This window comes from Plectropomus leopardus, chromosome 5 (assembly GCF_026936395.1).
Source record: "Plectropomus leopardus strain MGB_pleo_1.0 chromosome 5, ASM2693639v1, whole genome shotgun sequence".
NCBI classification, from domain to species: Eukaryota; Metazoa; Chordata; class Actinopteri; order Perciformes; family Serranidae; genus Plectropomus; species Plectropomus leopardus.
Genome location: NC_142180.1, coordinates 38,358,025 through 38,380,853, shown reverse-complemented (window position 1 = coordinate 38,380,853; position 22,829 = coordinate 38,358,025). Strand labels below are relative to the sequence as shown.

The window sequence follows — 22,829 nt, the reverse complement described above, 5'->3', positions numbered from 1 at the left end:
TTAATTTTTAGGAATATTATGTGAGTTAAAAGTTTGATTGAGTTACCTTTTTTAAAGTTAAAATAGTGAAGCAAAGTTTGAGGTTGTCTAACATTTTAGTTTAGCAGTTTTAACCGTTAGCTTACAGTTAAAATTAGTAGTTTTGACCGTTAGCTAATGACTGAAATTGGTTCAGGTTGGTTCGCTAACATTTAGCAGTTTAAAAATTTTGCTTTAGGTTAACCAATGGTTCAGTTTGGTAGATAAAATAGTTTGGTTCATTTGTTAAAATTAGCAGTTACCTAACAATTGAATTTCACAGTTTAAACATTTTGTTACAGGTTAGCTAAAACAGTTTAGTTCAGTTTAGCAAAAAATTTTGTTGAGAAGTTTAAATATTTTGCTTCAGGTTAGCTAACGGTTAAAGTTTTCGTAGCCAAAATAGTTACTAGCTAGCATTTCAGTTTAGCAGTTCAAAGCGTTTGCTTTAGGTTAAAAACAGTAAAATCTAGTAGCGAAAGTTTACTTAAACTTAACATTAAAGTTTAGCAGTTTTAGCTGTTTTAATTCTTAGCTAACAATTGAATGAAATTTTGCCTCAGGTTAGCTAACGGTTAGTTTTAGTAGCTAAAATAGTTTGGTTCAGGTTGGTTCAGTTTAGCAGTTTAAAAAGTTTGCTGTAGGTTAGCAAATGGCTACATTTGGTAGCTTGAATTGTCTGGTTCAGTTTAAAGTGACTCGACATTTCAGGTTAGCAGCAAAATTTCCATCATGGAGAATAAAAGTAAATAAAATAAAATAAAATAAAATAAAATTAAATTAAAATATTTTCAAATAAGTAAAATTTCCATCATGGAGACACACACACCTGCAACATACTCCTGTGTTAGATTTTTGAAGTAACATTTTAATCTTAACTGAAAGAAAGTAAAGGATGTTAATGCTTCCACCACTGAAGAAGAAGCTATCGCAGCATGCTTTAAAAGACTGTCAGCCGCCAGAAGATGATAAAGCATGTTGTGTTTTGTGTCCTGCAGTTATTTGTAATAATATGTACAGCAGCTGTGACTGGTAAAGTGCAGGTGCATCAGCAGGTCTGCTGGGAGGACTGGGAGGACTGGTTGTCCTGGAGGAAACTCTCTGAGGGAAACAGACTGAGCAGCTGAGGGAGGCAGAACAGACGACTGCAGCCGTCTCAAGAAGAAGAGGATGACGATGGCGGAGCGTCCAGCAGCAGCAGGACATGTCAACCTGCAGGACGTCCTGAGAGGACGGACAGACGAAGCTCAGAGGACGAAGAGCAACATGATCCGAGTGTTCATCAGCTCCACGTTCACAGGTCAGAGACGCTCAGCTCAACCCTCGCTGCATATAATCTTATTTTGGCCAAATCAGGTCTGCTTCAGGAACAATTATGGGGGCTCAATTTAAGATTTAAGAAAAAAAAACACGAGAAAAATGCAATATCATTACATTCCATAATATTACTATATTACAATAATATTATGGAATATTGTTTTTTTTAAATGAATAAATAAAGCTAGGGTAAAATGTCAAAAGAGTTATATCTATAATTATCAAAACAATATATCTAAAATTATTTTTTTAAAATCATCATAATTTTCATTTATTTTTGTTTTTTTTTTTTTTTTTTAGAAATTCTACTTGTAATTTTTATTAATTTCTTCATAAGTTGCTCTGGCCAACTTCTCATATTTTTGAAAGAAATCAAGCTCTGAACTCTGTCGCTCTGCTCTGAACTCTCTGTCGCTCTGCTCTGAATTCTTCGTCGCTCTGCTCTGAACTCTGACGCTCTGCTCTGAACGCTCTCTGTCGCTCTGCTCCAAACTCTCTCTGTTGCTCTGCTCTGAACTCTGTCGCTCTGCTCTGAATTCTTCGTCGCTCTGCTCTGAACTCTGTCGCTCTGCTCTGAATTCTTCGTCGCTCTGCTCTGAACTCTCTGTCGCTCTGCTCTGAACTCTGTCGCTCTGCTCTGAACTCTCTGTCGCTCTGCTCTGAATTCTTCATCGCTCTGCTCTGAACTCTGACGCTCTTCTCTGAACTCTCTGTCGCTCTGCTCTGAACTCTCTCTGTCGCTCTGCTCTGAACTCTCTGTCGCTCTGCTCTGAATTCTTCGTCGCTCTGCTCTGAACTCTGACGCTCTGCTCTGAACGCTCTCTGTCGCTCTGCTCTGAATGCTCTCCTCTGAACGCTCTCTGTCGCTCTGCTCTGAACTCTGACGCTCTGCTCTGAATTCTTCGTCGCTCTGCTCTGAACTCTGTCGCTCTGCTCTGAACTCTCTGTCGCTCTGCTCTGAACTCTCTCTGTCGCTCTGCTCTGAACGCTCTCTGTCGCTCTGCTCTGAATGCTCTCCTCTGAACGCTCTCTGTTGCTCTGCTCTGAACTCTGACACTCTGCTCTGAATTCTTCGTCGCTCTGCTCTGAACTCTGTCGCTCTGCTCCAAACTCTCTCTGTTGCTCTGCTCTGAATTCTTCGTCGCTCTGCTCTGAACTCTGTCGCTCTGCTCTGAATTCTTCGTCGCTCTGCTCTGAACTCTCTGTCGCTCTGCTCTGAACTCTGTCGCTCTGCTCTGAACTCTCTGTCGCTCTGCTCTGAACTCTCTGTCGCTCTGCTCTGAATTCTTCGTCGCTCTGCTCTGAACTCTGTCGCTCTGCTCTGAACTCTCTGTCGCTCTGCTCTGAATTCTTCATCGCTCTGCTCTGAACTCTGACGCTCTTCTCTGAACTCTCTGTCGCTCTGCTCTGAACTCTCTCTGTCGCTCTGCTCTGAATTCTTCATCGCTCTGCTCTGAACTCTGACGCTCTTCTCTGAACTCTCTGTCACTCTGCTCTGAACTCTCTCTGTCGCTCTGCTCTGAACGCTCTCTGTCGCTCTGCTCTGAACGCTCTGCTCTGAACGCTCTCTGTCGCTCTGCTCTGAACTCTGACACTCTGCTCTGCATTCTTCGTCACTCTGCTCTGAACTCTGTCGCTCTGCTCTGAACTCTCTCTGTCGCTCTTCTCTGAACTCTGTCGCTCTGCTCTGAATTCTTCGTCGCTCTGCTCTGAACTCTGTCGCTCTGCTCTGAATTCTTCGTCGCTCTGCTCTGAACTCTGTCGCTCTGCTCTGAACTCTCTGTCGCTCTGCTCTGAATTCTTCGTCGCTCTGCTCTGAACTCTGTCGCTCTGCTCTGAACTCTCTCTGTCGCTCTGCTCTGAACTCTGTCGCTCTGCTCTGAACTCTCTGTCGCTCTGCTTTGAACTCTGTCGCTCTGCTCTGAACTCTCTGTCGCTCTGCTTTGAACTCTGTCGCTCTGCTCTGAACTCTGTCGCTCTGCTCTGAACTCTGTCGCTCTGCTCTGAGTTCTTCGTCGCTCTGCTCTGAACTCTGTCGCTCTGCTCTGAACTCTGTCGCTCTGCTCTGAATTCTTCGTCGCTCTGCTCTGAACTCTGTCGCTCTGCTCTGAACTCTGTCGCTCTGCTCTGAATTCTTCATTGCTCTGCTCTGAACTCTGTCGCTCTGCTCTGAATTCTTCATTGCTCTGCTCTGAACTCTGTCGCTCTGCTCTGAACTCTGTGTCACTCTGCTCTGAACTCTGTCGCTCTGCTCTGAACTCTCTCTCTGTCGCTCTGCTCTGAATTCTTCGTCGCTCTGCTCTGAACTCTGTCGCTCTGCTCTGAACTCTCTCTCTGTCGCTCTGCTCTGAATTCTTCGTCGCTCTGCTCTGAACTCTCTGTCGCTCTGCTCTGAACTCTGTTGCTCTGCTCTGAACTCTCTGTCGCTCTGCTCTGAACTCTCTCTGTCGCTCTGCTCAGATATGAGCGCCGAGAGGAAAGCCCTGCTGGAGAGAGCTTACCCAGAAGTCCTAGCTTTCTGCCGCAGTCTGGGGCTCGTGTTTGAGGTCAGTTTTTAACGTTTCCTTTAAGAAGAAGTCTTCAGGTCCTTTACAGCAGCTTTACAGCACTAATATCACTGAGAAAATACTCCAGCAGTAAAAGTCCTGCATTCAAAAGCTTATTGAAGTAAAAAGCATGGAAGTATTATCAGCAGTGAAAGTGTTTTCCTTTCCTGTCTGATGTTTTTGGATTCATATTTCTGCTGCATGTGAGGGATAGTTCATTTTTTTAAGTTAGGCTGCATGAGTGACTCCAAGTTTATAAAAAACAGTAGATGTCAGAGAATATGGGAAGAAAGCAAAGAGCAGCGAGAGAAAGAAATGACCCAAAAATGAATGAGAACTTAATAAAAAAAAAAGTACAAGAAAATGACCTGAAAAAAAACAAAGAAAAATAAATAAAATAAAATAAAATAAACAAATAAGAAGATGACAGGGGAAAAGTGCTTAAAATCTACTAATTTCCTGTAATTTGAGGGACATTTCTCACCAAGTTGCTCACTGAGTCTCTCCCATGTTTTTGAAAAGAATCAGACAAATGTACTCAAGATTCAAGGGGTTAAATACTTGTAAAAGGTGTCTAAAAGCAGCAAAAGAAAAGTGATGGAAAAAACAAAGAAAAAGAAAGTTAAAAAACAAAAATCAAATGAACAAGACAATGACTGCAAGAAATCAGTAGATTTAGAAAATAATGTTTAAACAGCTAAGGAAAAAGAAAAAAGCTACGGAAAAACTATATTTTTAATTATCAAAATTAAATATTTAAAATTATGTTACACAATTCGTATAATTTTTAAGCACTTTTTCCTAATTTCATTGTTTATATATTCACCCCCCCCCATCACTTTTCTGTTGCTGCCTTTAGATGCTTTTCACAAGTATTTAACCCTTTAAACCTTGAGCACATCGGTGGGATTTCTTTTAAAAACATGGGAAACGTCAACGAGCAACTTGGTAAGAAATGTTTCATAAATTGGAGAAATATTTTTAAAAACAACAATAAAAAAGAAAAAAGCCAGGAAAGTACAATAATTCTCTAATCTGGTATCTGATAATACGGTGCACAATGCGTGCAGCGTCAGCACCTGTTGGTTGATCAGTGAGGTCACTTCCTGTTCAGGTAGTGGATCTGCGTTGGGGGATTCGAAGCGTCTCGTCTGGAGACCACGAGGCCGGCGACATCATCCTGCAGGAGATCGACACCTGTCAGAGGATTTCAGCCGGTCCAGCGTTTGTCGTGAGTCCTCAAATCATAAATCTGTTTTTTTTGTCTTTATATATTTAGATAAGATGTAAAATTTATTGTGAAAAGACTCTTTAAGTTTTAACTGGAGTTAAAGTTACATCATCCTCTGATCGAATTCTCTGAAACTTATTTTGATTTATTTATGTGTTTGCATCATGCACGCAGTACATCAGTAATACAAGAAATGTCCTAAAATCTGAAACGTCACAAAATCCTATAAATGTCCTAAAATCACAGAAACATACTAAAATCCTAGAAACATCCCAAAATTTTGGGAAATGTCCTAAAATCCTACTAATATCATAAAATCCTAGAAATGTCCTAAAATCTGAACATCCTGCCTGTGTCCTTTAATTACAGCTGGTACATGAAGTCTTTTTGAAGATTTTAAAGAGTTAATCCTAAACGCAGCTTTCAAGTCCTCAGACGATGAATCCTGGAAATCCTGGAAAATGACGACAAACTACATAAACAAAATGCTGAAGTCTGATGTTTCATTCGGAGTAAATCTGTGCAGACGGAGATCAGTTAAACTTAATCAGTGTGAAAGTTTAAAGACATTTTATCGAGTTTCGGGTGATCACGAACTCGATCTTTTCATTGGATTTCGGAGTTAACGTAGAAACATGTGATCAGTATTTAATCTTTCAGCTCTTTCTTCTTCTCTTTATTTTGCGGCGGCTCCTCAGGCTCTGCTGGGGAACAGGTACGGCCACCGAACTCTTCCTCGCCTCGTCCCGGAGAAACACTTTGAGGTCCTTTTGTCCAAACTGTCGAAAAACGCCGAAGGCGTCAAGCAGCTGAGTCAGTGGTTCTTAAAGGACAACAATGCGGTCCCGCCCACCTACGTGCTTCAGCCAATCACGGCTCACTTCCCCCACTACAGCGACCTCCGACCCGAGAGCGTCCCTCAGCGGGACAAAAACCTCCTCTCCTGGCGTTTCACAGAGACTCAACTGTTGCAGCTCCTACGTGCCGCCGCCACAGACGCCGAAGCAGCCGGTGACATCACAGCTGAGCAGAAACAAGACTTCTTCACATCAGGTCAGAGACGTCCTCACAGTCTGTCCTTTGTCTCAAAGTATGTCTCACATCTAAGCGTCCTCTTCTTGTCCACAGTCACAGAGCGGGAGTTCGAACGCGGTCTGTGGAAGGATGGCGGCAAAACGTTGGCTCTGCTCTTCGTACGAGAGATTCCCCGCCAGAGGGTGAGGGACGGCCCCAAACGTCTCGCTAAATTCATGGACCTGACCGCCAACGGGCTGCTGGACGCAGAAGCTCAGGGACTCCTCGCCGGCCTCAAGTCCCGCCTCTACGCCACGCGGCAGCAGATCCTCAACCTGCACTGCGTGGAGCTCAGCAAAGGAAGCATCGACCCCAAACGCAAAGAGCACGCTCAGTACTTGGACGCCATCTGCGAGCAGTTTGTGTCGCAGATAAAGGCCAGGATCGAAGCGGCGGTCGATTCGCCTGCAGAGGGAAGGCGCGGGAGGATTTGGGGAAGCATTGAGGAGGTAAAGGAGGAAATGTCAGAGCGGGTGCTTGAGGAGGTCAGATGGCACGCCGCCATGAGCGCGGAGCTGTGCAGAGGTCTCCAGGGCAGGGAGGGGCTTCTGGGTAAACTCTGCTGCACCATGTGGGAGTCCACCAACGTCCACCACGCCCCGCTGGTGGTGCACAGCGCCGCCGGGATGGGGAAGACGGCGCTGCTGTGCAAACTGGCGCAGGAGATGCGTAGCGTCCTGGAGCCCGGGGCGGCGGTGGTGATCCGGCTGCTGTCGGCTCGTCACCCTCAGAGACCGGACATCGACCACGTCCTCCGAAGCGTCTGCCTGCAGATCTGTTTGGCTTGTGGATTGGCTCCACCCTCGCCGCTGACGGCAAACACGCACCTGGAGCTGCTGCGCTTCTTCAGGAACGTCCTCGCTGAGGCGTCGCAGCGCGGGAACACGCTGCTCGTCATCCTGGACACTCTGGATCAGCTCTCAGACCGGCACCACGCTCACAGACTCCGCTGGCTGCCCGCCGACCTCCCGCCCAACATCCACCTGGTGGTTTCCATGGACACCAACAGCGAAGCGTTCGCCAACATGCGGCTGAAGTTGAGGAGTTTGGGGAGTTTCTTTGAAGTGGAGCGTTTGTTGCGTGACGAAGGCCGACAGGTGATGGAGTCGTTCCTGCGAGCGTCTAAACGAACCCTGACGGCCGAGCAGAGCGCCGCCGCACTGCAGAGCTTCGAGGCGACCGGCTGTCCGCTGCACCTCAAACTGATCCTGTCCGCCGCCAAACGCTGGACGTCCTTCACCCCGCTCACAGAGACACGCTTGGGTGCCAGCACACAGGAAATGATGTCACAGCTCTTCCTGATGCTGGAGGAGAAACATGGGAAGGAGCTGGTGGGCGGGGCTTTAGGATACATCACTCTGGCGAGGTGAGGAGACTGTCGGGTCAGTCCAAGGTCACGTTTAAATCTGAGAAACGTCCTTAAATATTTTTAACACAATTTAAAGTTTTTAAGTCTAGTTTTCTGTATTTCCGGTTTTGAGGTCACAAAGATTTAAACACCTGTGAAAGGCGTCTGACCAGGTTTTAAAGGGTTAACGGCGAAAAAACACAAGTAAACAAACCGATCATGTGACTCCTCAGGGACGGGCTGCTGGAGGCCGAGCTGCGTGACCTCATGTCCCTGGACGATGATGTCATTGCTGAGGTGTACAGGTACTCCTCCCTCCCACCCCTCGCTGATCCGGCTGCCCCCCCTCCTCTGGGCTCGACTCAAACGGGACCTCGAGGATCAGCTGGAGGAGCGCTGGACGGGCGGGGTCGCCGCCATCGCCCTCAACAACCGGTGAGGAAGAAACACAATCACACATATTATCATCAGGTCAGAGGTCAAATGTCAAACGTCTGACTGACGCGTGTTTGCGTGCAGGCGTCTGTACGAGGCGGTCTCGGCTCGGTATCTGACCTCAGAGCGGCGGGGGCGGAGCTTAAGGATCCTGGCGGAGTACTTCCTGGGTCGGTGGTCAGGGAAACTGAAGCCGGCGGCGCTGCCGGGTCTGACGCTGCTGCTGTCTGACAGAAAGGTACAGACGACTCGTCCGGCTGTAACCATGACAACACATCAGCGACAGTCTGTCAGAAACAGACCGCAGAATGCTCGACTAATCAGAATCCAGTATTCAGCAAAAAAAACTTTTAAAGGAGTATTTCTACACTGTGGTATTTCTACACTGTGGTATTTCTACGTCCTTCACCTGTGTGAAGACGTTCATGTGAACTGACTGTGGAAGTGATCACCTGAAGGTTCACGCCGTTTTCATTGGCTGTTTGGTGTCTCAGGTCCCGCCCCAGCCGCTGTGGTTCGCTCCAGGATTGGCTAACGTCAGGAAGCTGCAGGAGCTGCCCTCCCACCTGCTGCACGCCGGTCTGTGGGACGAGCTGCGACAGGAAGTCATCGGTATGAGAAACGCACTTTTCGTACCACAAAACAGAAACAATATTTATGAAATTATACAAAAAAACACAGTGATGTGACGCCATCACAGTGTCGCACAATAATGTAACAGAACCGTAAAATATACATTTAAATATTCAAACATATATTTATATATAAACACAAAACACAACGACGTCTCAAAAAACAGAACATTTTACAAGACATGAGAACATCTGGGAAAACATTTCACAAATCACCACATCTCAGAAAACACAAAATTTCACAGAATCATCCCGGAAAACATTACATGAAACATTAAAACCTCGAAAAACAAAATTTCACAAAACACAACAACATCTCAGAAAATTTCATGTTTTTTTTTTTTTTTTATTGTTTTACAAAATGTTTTCCTGTTTGCAGAAAAAATGAGGTGCAACAGCACAGGAAGAAAAATTAATAATATTTAAACATTTTTGGGCCTTTTTTCGTGTAATTTTCAAATTTAAAGCAGCGGTTTCGTTTTTAAAACCAGCTGATTAATCATTCGGCACGTGAGGATTTTCTCTCAGCACAAACCAGCTCAGCAGATGAATTCTTGATGACTGATTATTGATTAATGAGTGTGATGTGTTTGATTTCAGGCAGCGCGGAGTGGCTGTACTGTAAGAGCAGGGTGTGTGGGGTGTCCAGTGTGATCCAGGACCTGGACCAGTGCTCCCAGTACATGGACTGCACTGAGTCCAGACTGGTCCGAGACACTCTGGTCCTGATCAAACCCAGTCTGGACTTCCTGGATGGTCACATGGGTCAGTTATTCTCTGCTGATATTACATTACTGATTTTTTTAAAATTGATTTTTTTGTTTGTTTGTTTTTTAATTTCATATTATTGATCTTTTTTGTCTGTTTTTTATATTATATTATTGATGTGTGTTTTTTTTATTTTATTTATTTTTTACTTTTATATTATTGATGTTTGTTTTATTTGCGTTTCATTTTTATTCCAAACATTCGATGGGTCCTAAATTGTCTCTGAATGAAAAAGGTTGAGTTTTTCTTTGTGTCTGCAGACACGTCTCTGTTTTACACCGAGCTGTTGGCGAGGCTGTGCTCCTTGGCCGCGCCTTTCCCCGCTGTGATTGGCCAGCTGTGTCGGCAGTGTGAGGAGCGGTTACTGACGAGTCCCGAGCCCATCCTCGTGCCAAAGTGCAGCTTCCTGCAGCAGCCGGGCGGGGCGCTGCAGCACGCGCTGAGCGGCCTGCACGGAGGTCAGGAAGTTAAAGCTGACGCTTTTATGGCTTTTACGTCACAAAACTATATTTTGAAATAGTAAATAAAATACTAACTTCAGCAGGAGGTAAAAGCTGCGTTTCAAAGGCAAACGTGCTTCAGACTTTTCTTCAGTTTCATAATACAGCTGCGGCTCAAAAAATTAGAATATCATGAAAATAACATTCATTCAAAAAGGTAAACTTTCATATCTTGTATATTCATTACACGTAAATCAAAAATATTTTAAGCCTTTTTTTGTTTAAATTTTGATGATTATGTCTTATAGCTCATGGGAATCAGAAATCCATAATCTCAGATTATTAGAATATTTCTAAGATCATCCAAAAAGTGATTTACAGCACAGAAACGTCCAACAATGAAAAGTGTCTTCATTATGTCCTCAGGTTGCTTTGACAGTCGCCCTCAGCTCCTCTCTTTTTTTTTTTTTTTTTTACATGTCAGCCATATTATTAAAATCAAAACAGAAAAAATGCTTGAACATTTTGGTTTATGTAATGAGTCCAGAATATATTAAAATTTCACTTTCTTAAATAATTGATGGAAATTCTTTAACTTTTTTGTCACAATATTCTAATTTTCTCAGATGCACCTGTCGTCCCTCAGGGACGCCTAAGAAATAAGTGGACAGAGACAGCCAGTTATTGAAATCAAACTGTGAGAAATAAAATACAATAAAGGAGAAAATAATCAGTAAATATTAATCAGAGTTCCCACAGATCCTTTAAAAGTCCTAAAAGAGACTGCATTAACTGAAATAAAAATACGGCCTTAATTTGTATTAAAATGTCTTAAATCGATCTTTCAAAAGTCTTTAAAATGTTTGGCAGAAGTAGGATTGACTAGGATTGATCCACGTGTTCCACTCGTACGTTTATACGTTCTCACAGAACAAAAAATATCCCGTTTTATGTCACAATAAATATTTTAGCAAAACTGTCCTTCAGCTTTAGTTATTGTGAAATTGGTCTTAAATTTAATAAGAGCAGCAATATTAACTCTTAAATCTCTGAAGGAACCCTGATTACTGAGAGCGATTTTAGCAAACTCCTCAACTCTACTTTTAATTATTGCGACATTTTTACAACTTTAGGCGTGTTTGAATCAATCGGGTAAAAACATCTGATGAATCGTCTCGTCGGGGAAACGAGGACAAAGTCAGAAATAACACTGAATTAGTTGCTTCATGTGAATGTAAAGTCGCAGTTTTGATTAGAAAAATGAAGTTTTCCGCAGGTGTTTCAGAGCTGTGTGACAGGTGTGTGACAGGTGTGTGGCAGGTGTGTGACAGGTGTGTGGCAGGTGTGTGGCAGGTGTGTGACAGGTGTGTGGCAGGTGTGTGGCAGGTGTGTGACAGGTGTGTGGCAGGTGTGTGACAGGTGTGTGACAGGTGTGTGGCAGGTGTGTGGCAGGAGTGTGGCAGGTGTGTGGCAGGTGTGTGACAGGTGCAGCAGCAGAGGGTTCACCTGTTGTCCTGTCTCCAGGTGTCCTCTGTATGGACGTGGGCGTGGAGGCGGAGCTTCTGGTTGCAGGCTCAGATGACGGCACGGTGGCGGTGTGGAGCCTCGCTGAGCAGCAGCTGGTACACACACTGCTGGGACACATGGGTCAGTCTGTGATCGTAACACAATATTCAGGGTTAAATGATACATCATGATAAACGAACAACAATAACAACAATAACAATAATGACGTCTTTAGGTGCAGTTCTGTGCGTCAAAGTGGTCGACGGCTCCGCACGCTGCCTCTCATTGGCTGCTGACGGCTCTCTGAGGAGGTGGAGCCTGACGGACGGCGAGCAGCTGCTGTGCGTCCAGGGGGCGGTGCCCGTTGACTCCGCCCCTTCCTCTGTACACCTCCACCTGTCTGATCAGCTGATCTTTGTTTACACCAGGACTCAGGTGACCCTGCGGGGTTTGGATCATTTCTGGCTCAGTGAACACGTTCAGATCTCAGCGGCATGTCGTCTTGTTGCAGGTGAAGGTGTTGAAGTTGGACGGAGCCGAAATCCTCGGCAGCAGCAGCGATGGTGGTGATGATGACGATGACGGTGATGACGATGACGGTGATGACGATGATGGTGATGACGATGATGGTGATAAAGGCTCGGTGGTGCTGGGAGTTCTGGGAGAACATGTGGTTTCTCTGAGTGGTTCTGGTCTGGTCAGAGTTTCTCACCCCGTCACCAGGACTCAAACTGTGGAAAAGTCGCAGAGATGTTTGACTCCGGTGAAATCTGTGGTTTTACCGAAACACGGGAAAGTGTTTGTGGTTTCTAAAAAAGGATTCCTCCACCAGGTTTGACTTTCATCCGTCTGTGATGAAACGTTGTACGTTGTGATGAAATCTTCCTCCGCGATAATAACTCATGATGACATTTTCCTTCCCGTCTGCAGATTTCCAGGACGGGTCGACAGACAGCCGTCGAGTTTCCTCTGGTTCCCTCTTTGTTTTCAGTCACCGAGGATGAAAAAATACTGTTAGCAGGTACGATTCTGACGATGATAATTTAAGCCTTTGAAACTTGAGCGATTTAGCTTGATCCATCCATCCATCCATTTTCTTCCGCTTATCCGGGGTCGGGTCGTGGGGGCAGCAGCCTAAGCAGGGAAACCCAGACTTCCCTCTCCCCGGCCACTTCGTCCAGCTCTTCCCGGGGGACCCCGAGGCGTTCCCAGGCCAGCTGTGAGACGTAGTCTCTCCAGCGTGTCCTGGGTCTTCCCCAGGGCCTCCTTCCGGTGGGACGTGCCCTGAACACCTCACCAGGGAGGCGTCCTGGAGGCATCCTAATTAGATGCCCGAGCCGCCTCATCTGGCTCTTCTCAATGCGGAGGAGCAGCGGCTCTACTCCGAGCTCCTCCCAGATGACCGAGCTTTAGCTTGATTTCTTTCCAAAATGACCCAAAAATTAGCAAGAAAAAAAGTACAAGTAAAATACCTTAATATAGAAGATAAAAAAATAATGTTTAAAAAAAAGAAGGAAATTACCTGAAAGAAGTGCATCAAACAACATATTAATTCTGTAACAACTTTAAATATGTCGAATTGATCATTATAAATGTAGTTTTCCACTTTTTAAAAAATATTCTAAATCAATTAATTTCTTGTAATTTGTGAGTTTTTCGTTGCCTTTTTTACCCACGTTGTCAAAATAAATAAAACCAGTTCATTGGCTGCATGAAGGGCTGAGCGATAAAACGATAACGATATAAATCGCGATATAACTTTTCCTCGATTGAAATATGAGACATAGCCTTGTCTGCTCCGCTCTCATGTCCGCCTATGTCTCTGCCGATGTCCCAGAGTGTCTCCTCTGCTCTCATTCTCCCCTGGTGTCCGATCCGCTGTCATTCTCCGCCGGTGTCTCCGTCGTCTCCCCCCTCCTTCTGCTCCATGTGTGTGTGACAGAAACCTGGTTTCTTGTTTATCCGTAAACGTTCTCGGGGTTTTGATGCTCCAGCTGATTTGTGTTTCCTCTGCAGGAAGTGATGAAACTCTGAGCCTCTTCAACATCGACGGAGACTCTGTGGACAAATTCCTCGACCTCCAGCACGACGACAGCGTTTTGTGCGCCTGCGTGTCATCAGACTGCCGGCTGCTTGCCTCTGGAGCTGCTGACCAGCTAATACGAGTAAGAAATTAACCATCGACGCCACGACTGACAGACCGACCGCCGACAGCACAAGTGACAGACCGACCGCCGACACCACGACTGACAGACCGACCGCCGACAGCACAAGTGACAGACCGACCGCCGACGCCACGACTGACAGACTGACCGCCGACAGCACAAGTGACAGACCGACCGCCGACACCACGACTGACAGACCGACCGCCGACACCACGACTGACAGACCGACCGCCGACACCACGACTGACAGACCGACCGCCGACGCCACGACTGACAGACCGACCGCCGACAGCACGAGTGACAGACCGACCGCCGACGCCACGACTGACAGACCTACCGCCGACAGCACGAGTGACAGACCGACCGCCGACGCCACGACTGACAGACCTACCGCCGACAGCACAAGTGACAGACCGACCGCCGACAGCACGAGTGACAGACCGACCGCCGACGCCACGACTGACAGACCTACCGCCGACAGCACAAGTGACAGACCGACCGCCGACGCCACGACTGACAGACCGACCGCCGACGCCACGACTGACAGACCGACCGCCGACGCCACGACTGACAGACCGACCGCCGACGCCAAGAGTGACAGACCGACCGCCGACAGACTGACTGCTGACGTTCAGTAAACGTCGACGGTAAACATTGATGTGGTTGGCGGTAAAAACCTTCCAGCTGCTTCATGGTCGCAGCCCGGAGAGTCTGTGGGTTTATGAACCTCTCAGTTTAAAATCTTGAATCCGTTGTTGTTGAATCAGCTGTGACGGTCACGGCATCAGTATTTACGTGTTCCTGTGTTTCCTGTCTGAACTTCCTGTTGTCAGATCTGGTCGGTGACCACAGGCTCGTTGTTGGACTCTCTGCGTGGTTCAGACTCTCCCGTCACGTCTGTCCGTCTGTATCGCGGCTTCGTGGTTTCTGCCTCAACGGCTGCCGCCTGCGTCCATGTGTGGAGCCTGAAATACGACACCCGCCACAGACCCGTCGCCCACGTCCCCGCTGGCTGCGCCCATGTTGCCCTCACTAAAGACGCAGACCGGGTTTTCTACGTCCGACAGCAGAGCCAGACGGAAGTCATCAGCTGGAACAACAACACAGGTCAGATGTTCAGCTGTTCACGTGTTCGTAACTCACTGATACGTTAAAGCTGCGCTTCATTGAGCTCGTCGTGAAAACGTGTTTTAACAACTTCGTAGTGGCATTTCCATCCAGTTGATCTGTGTTTGATTGAAGTCTCTGTGAGCCTGTAGCCGACTCCTCCCGTCTCTGTTAGCTTCCTGCATCAGTGAATCTGCATGCAGCCGATCGTAAGATCTAAAAATCACCAAAAAGTTTTCCATGTGAGACGGGGTGTCTGCTGCTGTGGTGGCTCATACAGGTCCTCAGTCCATACTTCTGATGTTCAGAGGCTCGCTCAGAGTTTCCTGCAGGCATCCATGTTTTCCAGAGCAGATGCACTAGAGTGTTTTTAGATCCGAAGTCAGAAAATCCAACACGGAATTATCAACTTCTGACATGTAATAAATGAACCACGTTGGCTTTTTGTTCGCAGAGCTTTGGTTTCACTTCGCAGTGGTTATTGTGGCTGTACGCTGTGAACTCCTCTCCTCCTCTCTCCTCCGAGCAGGACGGAGAAACACTGGCGTTTTCATGGAAAGCAAAACGTGAGACTCTCACTGAGCTGAAATGAAACGAGCTCTCATAACTTCAGTAAATGACATAAACAAAGTCTCATACTGCATTTTCATCTGTGGTGGGTGGTGTTTGGCGGTGGGCGGGGCTCAGAGGAGAGACAGACCGCTGAGTGGAGCAGAGGAGACGAAGGCTGCGCTCTGTGTTGCTCTGCATTAAAGTAAAAACATCTGTGTGACAGCTGTCTTAAACTAAAGGTCGGGTTGGGCTCTATAAGCTAAATGTTCCTGACTTGACAATGAACGCAGCATAAATATGTTAACTAGGATGTTTCTGAGGAGCACATGAAGGCAGCATAATTCCCACAGAGAAGGAGAAATGTTGATGCATATGTAGCAGCACCTTCATCCTGCGGTGACGCCTCCTCCGACCTCCCTGCAGGTTGTCTCTCGGAGCATCTGGCGGTCTCTGCTGAGGTCTGCTGTCTGGAGCTGGCTCAGCACAAACGGCTGCTGCTCTGCGGTCTGACCTCCGGCACCGTCCTCATCTACCCGCTGGCACTGCCCCAGGAGACGCTCTGCATCCCGCCGCCGGAGAGCCTCAGCCGGGTGCTCTGCCTCGCCGTCAGCTCCCAGGAGAAGCACGTGGCGGTGGCCTACGAGGACTCTGTATGTCTGTTTGAGATCAGCAGCAGAGACAGCTTCCCCACGGTAGAGGGGCCCCTGGAGGCGGTCCCCCTGTCCCTCCTCCACGCCCCGCTGTCCTCCATGGCCCTGCTGTCCGACCGCCGGCTGCTGTACGGGACGAGCTGCGGGGAGGTGAAGCTCCACGACTTCGGCGGCGGCGGCAGCTCTGCTCTGGAGCCGCACCGCAGCAGAGTCACCTGTGTGACAGCCAGTAACTGGGGGACTCACGCCCTGGTGGGCTCTGAGGACGCCGTCCAGAGGCTGTGGGCCCTCAGCCCGCTGGTCCTGGACCACACCATGGAGTACAAGGTCAGAGCGACTGTACATCTGCAGTCAAACACCAGAGGACATGTTTTAACCTTTGAACAAAACTGGTACGATTTCTTTCAAAAACACGGGAAAAAGGCAATAGCTTGTCAAAATTCCACAAACGTAGCATATTTGTAAAATTAGATTTTAAAAAAGCTATGGATAAATGTCCATGTTTACGCCCTCTGTGACATACATGTGGGACATACAGCTTTAAAATGACGTATTTTATATTTATTTTAAATCAAAAAAGTCACACCTCTGAGCGAGAGCTTTAACTCACACTTCCACAGAAAAAGGCAAATTTTAAAAGATCAGTTTGAGGATTTTATGACTCCATGTTGGATCATTCAAAAGGCGATCAATTTGAATCATGAGGTCAGTTTTCTAAATCCGGTCCTGTTTATCAGCACGTAGACCGACATGATGTCTCTTCGTGTCTCCAGTCTGACTTCGATCTGCTGTTCTCTTCATGTTCAGGGCTTTTTCTTCGAGGGCGTCCTCTCGGCTGCGTTCTCTGACAGCGACCAGTTCGTCTTCACTGGATCTCAAGACAGAACCATCAAAGTCTGGGACGTCGTGACAGGTGCGTCTCTCACTGGTGGACTGGTGGACACGTCTCCAAATAATGTCGGAAAAACAGAATTTATTCCAAAACAATGTTGAAATGTGTCTCTCGCTCTCTCTGCTACCATAAACTAGCGTTTGTATTTTCAACAATTTTCTGGTTTGATGAGCAGATCTCTGAAATGTTCCTGCAGACGGCCGTGCAGGACTATTAACGGTCCAGGATCAAACTCGTGTCGTCTCTCTGACAGGAAACCTGCTGTACGTTCAGTACGTCTACTCCCCCGTCGTCCGCATGGTGACCTACAGGAACGGCTTCGTGGCGTTGTCCCAGCAGGGCTGCGTCATCAGGGAGGTGTTTCGCTGTCCGGAGCACATCAGTCCGGACTACAACCCTCTGAGGAACGTCAAGGCGCAGTACCGGGTCACCTCCAGGGACAAGAGGAACCAGGAGGGCCCGCAGAGCTCTGGCTCCGACGTGCAGGACTACAACCCGGCCCAGTTCAACCTCAATGTCATGAGCATGCTCAGAACCAAACCCTCCTCCACCTGCTGCATACTGTAGGGGCCCACAGCGGGGGCCCACAGAGGGGACACACGGGGGGCCCCAGGACCTCCACAGCGCTCTGCAGCAGGGAGTTTCAAAACACAACCAGGAAAAATCAGTTTTCACAGCTAGAAAATAAATAAATTCAGCTCTATCGGGACTCAGGGCCCGTTTCCACGGTGACAGTTCCTGCATGAAACTTTTGTTGTGGTTCGGTCTTTCGTTTACTCGACAACAGAGTGTAATCTTTTGAAAACGCCGCCCCCTCTGTCACCGTGTAAACGGACGATGTGCAGATCCCGTAAATGTATTAATGGAAGTCTGGATACAGCGTTGGAGGCGGGGCCCCGTTCATTCCTACGAGAGCTGCTCATTGGTGCATGAAGCTGAAAAAAGCTCTTTTTGCGAGTATAAAATACCCAGATCTACACGCCCATGAGGCTTTCGCACTAGAGACTGAGGGCGGCAGAGTGCAGCCGACCGCGCCGAGCCGGAAACTTCCGCCGGCGGAGCGACTGACTTGGTTTGGCGCTTTGCTAGCTTGATGGGGGTATAAAATACAAAAACCTGACGCTCCTTTAGACTTTTCAAATGTTAACGAACTGAACTGATTAAAGTTAGATCGTGAATTGAGTCATCCTGACTCTCACAAAAAACGGACGTCTCTTTCCTGATGGAAGTCAACGGGAGAAGTCTTTCTGGTCCCGTGTGCATCACGTGTGCGACTCTGACGATGTAATTCGACTTCTGGTCACTGCGTAAATCTGCATCAGAGCCTGGCGCACGTCTTGGGGGCTTTGTTCTCGTGTCTTTGCCATCGTCTTCGCGTGGTCTTCTTCTGTGGTGTTTCATTTCAAAGTTACACCGCCACCTACTGGCCCGGCGTGCAGACTGCAGCGTTTTCAGATATTTTTGCAGATGCGTGTGCACGAGGATCGCTCTCACAATGTTATCATGTGAACGTGGATCTTTTTAAAAACACAAAGGAAAGACTGTGTTTTTAGTCGGGCCGTTCTCGTCTGAACATCGCCTTATACGCAGTAAACGTCCTGTTTCATATTTTTATGACTTAAAAAAAAAAGCATTTTTAGGTTTCTGTAATCCTCATATTTTTACCAGAATACTTTTTTCTGCTTATCGAATGAAACTGCAGCAGCTGAAGGTGTAACAACACTGATGTCATCTTGCCACATTATGCCAAAAATACTCTCTGACTCTGCTGCAGACCGGCGCTCCTTCAGACCTCAGCAGGCGTGTGACGGATTTTCAGTGAATTATTTCTTTAAAATGTCTCCTAATTTTTAAATTTTTTTTAAGTTTGCGTTTGATGATTCAGTAAAATACGTCTGATCTGTGTCCTCTGACTGACCAAACACCAGACTGCAGAGGGAGGAGCTCTGAGGTTATTAAAGTGTTATTTTATTTATTGCAGCATTTAAGCTTTTGAAGCAATAACAAGATATTGTTAAAGATTTTCCCCTGAATATTGTCTCTCAGGCAACATAAAGATGTCCTACTTTTTTGGTGGAGCTGTTTCATCCTGCAGACACGATTCAGGGCTGAGAGAGTTTGATAGTGTATTTTATTATATGTTATATTTATATTAAATGCTATATTTTTTATATATTATTTTTTATCATATGTTTTTATTTATTATTAATTTTGTTTTTATTAATTATTATATTTCTTTTTTTTATAGAAGAGGACTCGTCCCCAGTGGAAGTTTGACTCGTTCTTACTGAGTGAAACTGGCAGAAACGGATCTGAGTCGACTCCTCAAAACAAAGTAAAGAAACCTTCGTGTGTTGATTTAAAGTGTGTGTGTGTGTGTGTGTGTGAGGCTGTAAACACAGAGATAAAAGCTTTTCCTGTGAGTCACAGCCTGTACTGTGACTCGGGGTTAAACATTAACCGGAGACTCTGCTGACAGTTTCAGGTTTTAACTCGACGTCTGAAGCTTCACTTTTTCTCCACGTTTTGTCTTTTTTCTGTCAGAGCGGAGCAGCAGCCATGAGGAAACTCTGTGCGCTGATTTCCTGTTTGTTGCTGAGCGTCGGCGCGGTGACGGCCCAGGCAGGTACGAGCCGGAACAATGCGGCTGACCCGCTGTCACACCGGTACACCTGTATAATCTGTGTGATCTGAGTGTTTGTTTCATGATACTAATATTTCGCTACGTTTCAGACGGAATCTGAGACTTTTCACTTCACTGTAATTTTTACTTCATAGCATGTGAAGCATTCGCTGCTTTATTTTGAAATCTGAAAAATAGTTTTTATGGAAAACAAACATTTGAAAAAACGGCGCAGAGGTTCAAACCGACTCTGGACGACCTCTGACCTCTGACCTCTGACCGTGTGTGTGTGTGTGTGTGTGTTTGTGTTGCAGCTCAGACTCAGCCGGAGCGTCTGCTGCCTCAGTGGCTCACCGGCATCATCGCCGTCGTCGCCTTCCTCTTCCTCACCTTCGTCGCCCTCCTGGTGAAGAAATCGTGGTGTGACGAGTCCCGCAGGTCCGTCTGTCAGAGGACAGCTTTAATATCTACGTTTACTATAAATACAAAATACAGAAAATATACACATGGATTTTGATATTTTCAGAAAAGAAGAAATAGAACATTTTTAGCACTCTTGAAATCATTTTCATGTATTTGATTTGTTTTTTTTTGTTTTTTACTTTTATTTTCAGGTAATTTTCTGGTAACTTTTCACTGATTTCTTGCTGTTTTTGTGGCCATTTCTTGTTAATTTGCTCAGCGCCCTCGTCACGTTTTTTAATTTAGCTTTAAATTATATTAAATTCAGGTCATATTCTTTATATCTATATTTTCCTTTTCTTTATTTTTTTGTATTATTTATTCTCTATGGATATTTTACTTCATAGATTTTGTTTTTGGTGTAAATGTTGTTTTTGAGGTGCTTCTAAAATCTTAGCATTGCTCATAAATTCTTTATTTTCTAATAATTTAAAGACAAATTAAATATTTTTTTACCTGTTTGCAGGAAGAGCAGCGTGGAGTCGGTGAGAGAAGATGAGCTCGTCATGACCAACGAAAACACCTACGAGACGACTCTGGACACGGTCAGGTAAAAACTACAACCATATTCTTACAGTTATTTGTCCTCCTGTCTGTCCCTCATTTCGAAAACCGGAGAACCACCTGACAGAGGTCCTAGCTCAGACCCTAACATCCTGAAATCTGAGAAATGTCCTGAAATCTTAGAAACACAATAATTCCAAGAAATGTCCTAACATCTACACACATATATGTATTTTCCTTTTCTATATTTTTTGTATTTTATATTCTCTATTTTAAATCATGTCTTTAGTGTTTCTAAAATCTAATTTACAGACAAAATTAAAATTTTTTTTACCTGTTTGCAGGAAGAAGAGCAGCATGGAGTCGGTGAGAGAAATGACCAACGAAAACACCTACGAGACGACTCTGGACATGGTCAGGTAAAAACTACAAAAAATACATAGATAAGATAAGATATATATATATATATATATATAAATGTGTGTATTATTATTATATATATATATATGTATTTTTATTTCATTTTTTTCCCAACACTGACTGTGATTTGAGTTTTGAAGACAAAGTTTGTGTTTCAGGAGCAAAGAGGACACAAACGCTTACGACAACCTGGTGATGGACGGCACAGAAGACAAAGTCACCGCCATGTGACCGTCCTGCACTGATCCTGCTGGCTGAGGGTCGTCCTCCCGACTCTGGACGGAGACATAAAACACACACTTACTTTCATGGAAAAAACATTTACGGATGCGTCTTTGTTTTACTGTCCCTGTTGTCCTCGGTGGGTGGAGACATCATGTATCTTCTTCTTTTGTTTTCAGTCTTTATGCAAATCATTTAGCAGAAACAGTGACATTATTATTCTGATTATTAATCTTTTTTACTGTACGTGAAGATTTAAAGGGCCGGTTCTGTGTTGGTCTTTTGTCTCTGACCAGCTGCTTTTTAGATTTTATTATTATTTTTTTTAATACGGGAAGACGGCATCGAGCAGTTAAACGACAAAATAAGCAAAAAAAACTAGCAGCCCTTAAATCTGTGAGATTTCTTTCAAAAACATGAAATAAAGGCAGTTAGCAGCTCGATAAGACATGTTTCACAAACTGCACAAAATAAGAACATTTAGAAAATTATTTTTGGAAAAAAATAGAGAAAAATGTCTCGTGAAAAAATTGAAGGAAAACTGAGATGTATATTTATCATAATTACAGATTTAAAATTATATAAGAACATTTTTAATTTTTCAAGCACTTATTCCAGGTAATTTCCTTTTTTTAAAAAAAACTTTCTTTCTTTTATAAAAAAATAACTTTTGGGTAATTTTCTACTTTTTATCAATTTCTTGCTATTTTTCTTTTCGGTAATCTTCTTATGACAACTTCCCATAATTTTGAAAGAAAAACATCTTTTCCTCATTATCTATTTTTTTTAGGTTTTTTTTTCAGTTTTCTTGCTGTGAGGCTGAAAGGACGGAAAGATGTCGTCTGCTGTAAAGCCGCTTATGATAATTATGATAATGGACTTTATAAATAAAATGGAACTGAACTGAGTTATAGTGAATAATAACAACAGACAATTATTTTAAAAAGCTAATTTTCAGGTATTTCTTTTACTTTGTACCAATTTCTTGCTAATTTTTGTGGTAATTTCTCCTTCTGTTCCTCACTGTTCATCATTTCATGTTTTGACAGATTGTGGCTTGTGATAATGAGCTTTATGAATAAAATAAAATTGAATCCAATAATGTCGTCAGACTCTTAGAACAACACCGAGTGTGTCGCTGCTGCAGCCTCTCAGACCAGTTTCTGAAAACTTTTGCTCGTCACATAGATACAAAAACATGGAAAATGGGTCCGTGCTGAAAACTAGCTGCACAGCAGATGAATATCTCAGCTGTCTGCGTGTTTTCGGTGGAGCTCTGCAGCTGTAAACACAGCAGAGCACCGTCCGTCCCGTGATCCTGCGCTGATTAATGAGTTACCTTTTCTCACAAACTGCTGCGTCGACTCTCGTTAGTCATCAGTCAAACAACAACCTGCGATCAATGATTAAAGACTCAATTCACACAACGCACTCTGTGATGTCAGCAGCTTTCACACAGACGGCTTTCACACAGACAGGTTTCACACAGACACTTTCACACAGACAGCTTTCACACAGACAGCTTTCACACAGACAGGTTTCACACAGACAGCTTTCACACAGACACTTTCACACAGACAGCTTTCACACAGACAGCTTTCACACAGACAGCTTTCACACAGACAGGTTTCACACAGACAGGTTTCACACAAACACTTCCACACAGACAGATTTCACACAGACAGCTTTCACACAGACAGATTTCACACAGACAGCTTTCACACAGACAGATTTCACACAGACAGATTTCACACAGACAGCTTTCACACCTGAAAACCTGAAACCTGTCTGTGTGAAACCTGTCTGTGTGAAATCTGTCACACAGACACTTTCACACAGACAGGTTTCACACAGACAGGTTTCACACAGACAGGTTTCACACAGACACTTTCACACAGAGGTTTCACACAGACAGGT

General features: G+C 45.1%; 2 protein-coding genes across 2 annotated transcripts; both read left to right on the top strand.

Moving 5' to 3' along the window:
* The first annotated feature begins 1,194 nt into the window (after window positions 1-1,194).
* On the top strand, window positions 1,195-19,010 carry nwd1 (NACHT and WD repeat domain containing 1). The gene is given in 20 exon segments (XM_088077267.1): window positions 1,195-1,318; window positions 3,796-3,881; window positions 4,996-5,112; window positions 5,811-7,552; window positions 7,768-7,845; window positions 7,847-7,969; window positions 8,054-8,207; window positions 8,464-8,581; window positions 9,202-9,366; window positions 9,630-9,827; window positions 11,334-11,456; window positions 11,551-11,750; window positions 11,827-11,899; window positions 11,954-12,147; window positions 12,246-12,336; window positions 13,332-13,480; window positions 14,314-14,587; window positions 15,563-16,116; window positions 16,597-16,702; window positions 16,935-19,010. Coding segments are annotated over 20 exon segments (4,983 nt in total). The 3' UTR covers window positions 17,249-19,010.
* A 130-nt stretch (window positions 19,011-19,140) lies between these two features.
* pdzk1ip1 (PDZK1 interacting protein 1) lies at window positions 19,141-22,014 on the top strand. The gene is made up of 5 exons (XM_088078180.1): window positions 19,141-19,307; window positions 19,619-19,742; window positions 20,233-20,316; window positions 20,615-20,689; window positions 20,849-22,014. Exons 1-5 carry the CDS (start codon window positions 19,241-19,243, stop codon window positions 20,919-20,921), a joined length of 423 nt encoding a protein of 140 aa, XP_087934306.1. The 5' UTR covers window positions 19,141-19,240; the 3' UTR covers window positions 20,922-22,014.
* The last annotated feature ends 815 nt before the right edge of the window (window positions 22,015-22,829 follow it).

Bases quoted from the DNA above. Each gene is read 5' to 3' on its own strand.
- pdzk1ip1 (XM_088078180.1), top strand. From the start codon at position 19,241: ATGAGGAAACTCTGTGCGCTGATTTCCTGTTTGTTGCTGAGCGTCGGC. The intron at 20,317-20,614 runs GTAAAAACTACA...ACCTGTTTGCAG, and splicing joins ACGACTCTGGACACGGTCAG to GAAGAAGAGCAGCATGGAGT. The intron at 20,690-20,848 runs GTAAAAACTACA...TTTGTGTTTCAG, and splicing joins ACGACTCTGGACATGGTCAG to GAGCAAAGAGGACACAAACG.